At 44.0% G+C, this 7,897-nt stretch overlaps 1 protein-coding gene across 1 annotated transcript in view; it reads left to right on the forward strand.

Annotated features, from left to right (window-relative positions):
- Positions 1 to 7,897, forward strand: part of LOC104472166 (vascular endothelial growth factor receptor kdr-like) — a 90,352-nt gene that overhangs the window by 18,356 nt on the left and 64,099 nt on the right. Inside the window, exons 4-7 of the mRNA XM_010087736.1 lie at positions 2,628 to 2,787; positions 3,942 to 4,078; positions 5,462 to 5,621; positions 6,212 to 6,329. Coding sequence (XP_010086038.1) covers positions 2,628 to 2,787; positions 3,942 to 4,078; positions 5,462 to 5,621; positions 6,212 to 6,329 — 575 coding nt within the window. The remainder of the gene's footprint in view (positions 1 to 2,627; positions 2,788 to 3,941; positions 4,079 to 5,461; positions 5,622 to 6,211; positions 6,330 to 7,897) is intronic.

A 7,897-nucleotide genomic window follows, 5' to 3' on the forward strand; every position in this document is an offset into this window, starting at 1 on the left:
CAGCCCCGGGCTCCATCTACGGCAAGTCACCGCCTGTTTTGTCCTGTCTGGGAACTTCTTAGTGCCCTGTGGAGCCAAAGTGGCGGCTTCCCGTGCGAAGAGGAAGCGAGGCAGGAGAGGGGCGGAGGCAAGGATGGGGGAGGAGAGGTGAATAAGGCCATCAGACAAATTTAGAACATCCTCTTCTTCCAAATTTAATCTCCGATAGACAACAGACTTCAAAGGGAGGAAAGCCACTGTGATTTCCTTCAAGCAGCATTGACGCTTTTTGTTTGATTGTTTAAATATATATTTTTGAATATTTGATGAAGACGTTTAATATGTGTGCAGTGTTGAAAAGGGCCTCCTGAGTAGGGTTATTTTTTCTTTCCCCTTCCCCTAGCCATCAGGAGCAGAGCTGCCAAACCATGAAGTTCAGCTTTATCACATTTTATTATTCTTGTAGAAAATGTACTTTTTTCCACTGTAAATTAAGTTCCTTATGTTACCATTATACTTTAAAATCATTGCGCTCTCTGGCCTTTCAATATGTATGGAGAAAGGTGCCCCTCGCTAATACTAAACAGATCCCAGCTGACTCTACATGGCAGCTTTGTTATTAATAAACCCATGCTAAGACACGCAATTCAAGCTTTTAATCTTGCTTAACACGATTCTAATTCTAGGCAAAAAAAAAGCATTTTCAGCCTTGTCAGATCCGTTTGGTCACCGATCTGGTTCAGTGTGCATTTGCCACGTCCAGCTTTGACCTTCATGGGTGTTCAGGCATGACTAAGCCTCAGGTCTCACACCTCTTTCTGTAATTTTCCTGAATTTTCCTAATGGTTCTGAACAGAGATGCCACAGCTTGATTACTTCAGAAGTATTCCTATGAAACCCGTGTTTGCTACCACTGTCAGAAGAGAGCCACTGTTCCACAAGAAAGCAGCTCTCTCGCCGTGCCTGCTTCCCCGCAGCAGCATCACCAGCCGCTGCCCTGCAGCCGGAATCCCTTTGTCTTTGATCTGTTCTGAATATGTAACAACAAGCGCCCTAAACCAATGCCAGCCTGATCAATCGGGTATTCATAGGAGAGGTATGAGCATCAGCTCTCAAAGCCTGGAGCTGCAATTTCCTTGGAACAGGAATATTATTTAAACGGAACCCTATTTAAACCACGCTGCCATACAAGACTAGTGTTTGTTTGGAGACAGCAAAATAAATCGCATGCTGCGTAACAACAAGAATAAGAGCAAAACTATTCCGTCACTGGGGAAATTCCCACTTGCGGTCCCTAGTGCAGCTCTTCCCTTGGTTATCTCCAAAAGCTAGAACAAGGTAGCTCTGAAAACGGAAACATTAAGTTGCTAGTACATGGTAGGAAGGAGGGAGGAGCACGGTGCAAATAAAGTTAGTTACCATGTGGCAACTGGAGGCATACCAAGGTTTCCCCAAACCCTTCGTTTTTCAGCCAAAAGCGATCTTCAGCGCATCCTCCGTCCTAAAGAGCCTCCCTGTGTCCTGCTGGCAAAGTCAGACCTACAGCCCGTGCTTCCCTTCACCTGCCTGCCAATGGGCTGAAATGGGTGAAATTCAGTCCTCTCCTCTTTCACAGACTCCTCAGTTATTTGACTGCATTCAATTTCATGTATTTCTTTTCTATATTATAATCCAGGATTTTCTAAGTGATTGGAAAGTAAATAGCATTTTCTCTAGCCAACAGATTATTTCCCTGTGTGCTAATAATAATAATAAACTAATCATTCCCACCAGCAAAAGCTAACCTGCTCAACATTGCTGCTGTCCGAGGGTACACGGAGGGTTCACTCTTTTGAAATGAATTTTTGCTCTAGTTTATTTTCTGCATTTGCCTTTTGTATCCTCACTTCTTCCTTATAAGCAGAACTTACTGATTTCTCAAGAATTTCAGAACAGTACAAGTATTTATGAATTTAGGACAAAACAAAGTCTGTGTGACCAAGTCAGTCCCGTTATTTCTGCCATCCTGTGATTCACCATCGTAAGCCATCCAGGCTGCTCCAGTGCCTCGTGGCAATCAACAGGCTGCTCTGAAAGTGTCTCGTCCCTTTCTGCGATACAGAGAGAATTGACAAGTAGCCATAGACCACAGCTTATAGATAACTGCCATCGGGTGAGTTAGTACATGAATAGTTCTGATTTTTTGGGATCTAACTTCGCAAATATTTTTAAAGTACTGTGAGATCCCAGGAATACATGTGGTAGCTACATGCAGCATTAGGAGAAGCAAATTTTGTTCTTAAAGACTTCCAAAAACATTACTGTCCAAAATTGATGTAAGATAGGCATCATTGTTTCCAGGAAAGAGAGGAGGTGCAATGGGTACCATGGTATCTGCCTAAGGTCTGAGAGGACCGAGGCTACTGAATGAAAAGCCCCAGTTATGATGTCCAGGTTTTGGATTTCAAAGACAGGTGTACCTTAGGGAAGGCTTTTCTATTTGCATATGTTGATGTTGCTTAAGATATGTGTGGAATGAGACCACCAACCCCTCGGAAAAGTCAACTATCCACCCTGCCCCAAACCAGAACAGCCTTGGCTAGTGGCCTGGATGGTCTGAGGGCAAAGGGAACGTCTCACAAGCCTCCTGTCTGCCTGCTCTCTTTCAGTATCCTTATTCTGTAGAGATGAACTTCAGGAGGATGGTGTGGGACCCAAGAAGAGGATTTGTCATCCCCTCTCATTCTTTCGTTTACTCTGGAGTACTCACCTGCACTGTAAACGTCAATGGAAGCGTGTTCACCTCCTATTACCTAGCACAGAGACTGGGTGAGTGACTACCGTGCGCCAAGGAACGACCACAATGTTTCTATTCCAAAGCCAAGCTCCTGGGTATAATTTCTCGGTTAGCCTCAATTATATTTGATATACCTCATTGGTATGGATCTGTAGCAAGTCCAAGCTGGCACGCTAAAAGCAAACTCATTCTTCTTTTTTCCTATTCAGTAGAACTTGGATTTGATCCACTCCAGGTTTTGAAAAATTACCCAGTTTTGAGGTGGTACAAAATAGGAGCATTTTATTCAAACCCCACTGGGGCTTTGTTTGCTTGGACTGATCTCTATTTACAGTCAACCAACTGCTGGTTTAGGATAAACTAACCAGTAGCTTTCTTTTTGCTTCTGGTCATTAAACATACAAGATCATGGTATAAAAATCTCATTAAACTGACAATTCAAATCTTTGCTTTTTTGTACAGTTTCTCTTGGTGATTTACTATACCTGTCCCCTTGTATTTACAGTTGAGCTTTAGCTCAGAATTAAAATCTGAATTTGAAGCAACTAAACATTAAATTTTTGAGTGCTGGGGATTTATATGAAGCCGATTAGAATGTCTTTTTCCTTTGTTTTCAGTGTATGTTCTTTCCCTCCTCATACCTTATATTTTTGACAGAGGAGAGTTCATTGTGACTTCATTCCCATTAGGTCATGGCATCCTTCTATACAATTAGCACTCAGCTTCAAACAACAGGCTTGTGAAGTTGTATGGCAGCCAAACAAAAGTCCTGTAAATCTCTCTTTTTCTTCATTGTTGGAGTAATTATCTTTTTACCAGAATCATGAATGCAAAGCTAGAAAACCCATTAGGTCACCGTTCTCTAGCCCGAAAGGACACAGGCAACACCTCACTCTCTAACGTGCTGCTGTACGGCATCAGCCGTGTGCCTGGTATGGGGCACCACAGATGTGACGCAGGCATGTTTGAGGCATCCATAAATATCTAAGACCAGGATTTGGAGATGTCATGTTTCCATTGTGTGGGTATTTCCAACAATTTCCCTAGAAATGCCGGAGAAGGTGAGGTGTTCTGGAAACTGTGAAAGGAGCGGAGGTGGGAGAGGCAATCGGAGCGCAGATTCCATCTTGAATGTGATTGCCGCAGAGAGTGCTGCGTGGTTCTACCTTTGCTTTTGTCATTTCAGAGGGCAGAGTACAGAACCTGGCTCTGAAAGCAACTCCCAAAAAACTGCTGGTTGGAGAAACTCTCTTTTTGGAATGCAGAGCCGAAACCTTCATCAACGGGCGCATTGAGCTCATATGGACGTGTCCGAATGGGAGAGTGAGTTGATGAAAATTCCGTATTCTGCTTTCATTCAGTCTCCCCCTACCCAAAAGAAAGGTCTGAGCACAGGGCTGAGTAAACCCCAACTCCTACTTATTCTGAAATAGGGCCAGCCATTTGTCAGCCTACCACTGGTTGTATTTTTCATTTGGATGAATCTACAACTTATCTGACTGTGTTGAACCTGCAAATTAAACTGTGAATCTCAGGCTATATTTAGCCTGCTTGCAGGAAAAGCCAGGAGTGCAGGTTTCTTGTTGGAAAGAACAATGGTATCATGAAATCTCCACCAAAGAATGAAATTTAAATTCTGAGTGCAGGTTCTTGAGCTTTCTGTGGAATGAGAAACAAAAATGCCAAATGTGAAGTAGGAACATGTAAGAGACTGAGCATCTGCTTTGATGTACTGAAACCCTTCGGCTCCTGTGCAAAAACAGAGGGAAGAAGGGGTATTTTCCAGATCAGTTCATTTATCTGAGATACTACTCATGGTTCTATTTGATGCTCAGAATTAAAATGATTGCTTTTTTTTCTTTTTAGTTCATCAAAATATACATTTCAAAGAAGTATCTAAGCCTCTCGCAAAAGTGTAAAATGCAATTCCTAAAAATTAATTATTTTTTGACTTATTTTGTTTACTTAAAGAACATCTGATTTTGTTTTGGTGAAGAAACTACAGAAAATACAGCACAGAATTTATAGAAGTGCAAGCAATATGCTGTTTCTGAATTTTATTTCTTGAACCCCATATGATGGAAAAGAGTTGTTTTTCTATGAACCCCCCTTCGATTTCTAACAGTATAAACGTAAGATTTCTTGACCAAATCTCTGGGATCACAAGTCCCATCAGAAGCGGTAATGCTTTCTAAAATTCTTCAGCAATTTGCATTGGCACTTGCCTGTCATAATATATTATATTTCTGTCATAATATATTTCTTTTAGAAAGTAGGAGGTTTTTTAAGACAGAAAAATACTGACTGTGACCAAAAAAACCCAAAACACAAAACCCAAGTCACGACCCTGACCCTACAGATGGCAAGGGCAGTTTTGCCCTGAGATCCCTGGGATCTGGTCCCTGAGACGGGCTGATCCCTGATGCATCCCCTTGTTTACCTGCCTGCCCAGATTTCAGCAGGGAAGCGCCACAGTTCCACTCTGTTTCTCTCTCTTATTAGACTTGACAATGAAACCTCACGCAAGAGCTCACCTCTTATTTTAACAGTAATAACTAAATTTGGTTTTTATATTATTTATTTCAGTGATGGGGAGATATGATAATTTTGATCTGAATCACTGGTTTGCTTTACTGGCAGACTTTGAAAGGATGAACAGAATGATCCAGTTGATGTTCCTTTTGACCCCCTTTTTCTGCCTTCCAGCACCCTTATCCCAGAAGAACAATAGACCAGAGTGGCATGGTGTATAAAGTCGGCAGTAGCCTGACAATTGAAAATGTCACCATGCAGGACGGAGGCATGTACGTATGCAAAACGCTCAACGTAACAAGGCTGGAGGCCAATGTCACCGTCACGGTGTACGGTAAGTTCTGCAGCTAAACCAGGATACCCCAGAACCAAGGGTGTTAAAGGATAATTCCACATCATGAAATCTGTTGATATACAAATGGCATTAGGAAGAATGCCAACTAGTTAAAACAATCATTAACCATCTCTAATCTCTAATCAATCTAAGAGAGTCAGCACCCAGCACTATGTTTTCAAAGCAGCTTTAGAGAGCTCAAGGCTGAGACATGCCTGAAGATACGGATTAACTGGGAGCTGAACTGTTTTGAAAAGGCTGGCACCGAGTGTGGGTGCTGATGCCCTGGAAAATCTGGTCTCCTGGCATCCACATGGACAAGAGATGGCACCGGCATTTCTACACAGGCTCCAGGGGCAATGCAGGTGCTTTAAATACAAAGTCCTTCATTTGGAGGTAGAACTTACTGGCTGTGGCTGAGCTTTGCAGGGGAACTGCGGTGACAGCTTGTCATCCCATCTAATTGTCTGCAGCTTCTGCAGATCTGTATGGCAAAAAATAAGCCAGGGCAGACACACCACAATGCAAAGATGTGAGCACTGGACTGTGGCAGGTCTGCCATTCCTTCTCCTGTTCATTTCTCTTTCCAGACAAACCTTTCATTACGGTTTCCCATAAGAAAGGGCCTTACTACGAGATTACATCAGGACACAAGTCCCTGAAACTAGCTGCAAAGGTTGATGCCTTTCCTCGCCCAAGTGTCACCTGGTGAGTACCATCATCTCGAGCAAGATGAAGCTAGGCAAGCCACACCTCTCTCCTAGCCATGCAGAAAAGGTCCCCACAGGAAAAAAAATGGGGGTTTCATTCGCCCCTGATGCAGAACTGGTTGGAAGACTGAAGCAGGAAGCTCCTGGGGACGGGCTGCCAGTTTAGCGCTGTTAGTGGTGGCCAGTCTGCAAGGAGGCAGTGCAGAACAGAAAGCTGCAGGACACATTCTCAACCCGAGAACTTGTTGCTCTTTATAACTTCTAAGTCCTTTTCTCCAATCCTGTACCACCAGCAATGTCAGATCCTTGCAGAAAATGCCGTGAATCCTTCCGAGCAAACTGAAGGCTCTGCCAGGACTGAAAGGGATCAGCTTCACAGGAGGGGCAACATCTCAGCAACCCCAGGAGACGCATTTCTTTACCCATTCCTCCCTTGTCCTCTCTCTCGCTACTTTTTCTATGCTTCATTCTACAGGGGGGTTTTAACAACCCCATCCAACACCTGACACACCTTTAACTGCATTAAATCCCGCACAGCAGCTGCCATGGGATTGCCTGTCCCGGCAGAGAAGGTGGGTTGGGTGGGTTTGCACCTGCACCGGGGGCATCTCTTTGGCCAGCTGGGTGCCACGCAGGGGGGCTGGCCACCAGCAAAAGGTATCGGGCATGGATGGCTTTGCTGCGGTTTTTTTTAGCACTCAAATAACATGAAATTCTCTAGTATTCAGTCAAACCAGTGAAATCAGTGCTGCCGGGAGATATTTTTAATTGCTGCAGTTTTTTAGGAGATGGAAATGAGTTGCAGTGGGGACCGTCCCCCTTCTCTGTGCCAGGGCTTTGTTCTCGGGGCTCAGCTGGAGCCGCGCGGCACTTGCCTGGGACCACCAGCGCTGCCTGCCCTGCGTGTCTGCAGCTCCAGCTGTTGATGTTGGAGGTCTCTCCGTACAGTTGTTTAAACGACTTGTAAAGGAGGTTTCCAGCATTCTCAGGCAGTAGGACACATCCTCCAGCTTCTCCTTCCACCAAGACTAAAGCTCTGTGTGTGGCAAAGCCCGGCCTATTTCATATTCATAACCCAAATCTGCATATGGGATTAGCAGGGAAGAGGAGTCTGCTCGTGCAGACTCTGCTGTCCTGCTCTTAGCTAGTGAAGATTCAAGACTGTGGATTCCTCACTGACCTTTACTGACTGCAAATTCTCCAGGTCACAGACTTTAGCTTTTTCAGAAACAGTAAAGGTCATATATACATATTGAAAGACAATTCTGCTTAATTAATATATTGGTTTAAAATGGATTACATAAATTTTGGCTAACCCATGATTTCCTGCACTCAGTATTGCACACCCGGCACCTAGATGGACATTTCTGATCATAGCTGAGCATGCGAGAGGCATTTAATTCAGATCCATTAAAATCCCTTTTTCCTGTTTGTGGGATGAAGCCATCCCATAGCGCTGCAGGTGCTGCTCGGTTTTGGTGTGGAAGGACAAAAGGAATAGCTGTCCAACTCAAGCAGATCAGAGATCTGTGCTTCCCTTGCTGTTTCCAAAGGACAACTCTTTCC

Source organism: Pterocles gutturalis, unplaced genomic scaffold, assembly GCF_000699245.1.
Source record: "Pterocles gutturalis isolate BGI_N339 unplaced genomic scaffold, ASM69924v1 scaffold13256, whole genome shotgun sequence".
NCBI classification, from domain to species: Eukaryota; Metazoa; Chordata; class Aves; order Pterocliformes; family Pteroclidae; genus Pterocles; species Pterocles gutturalis.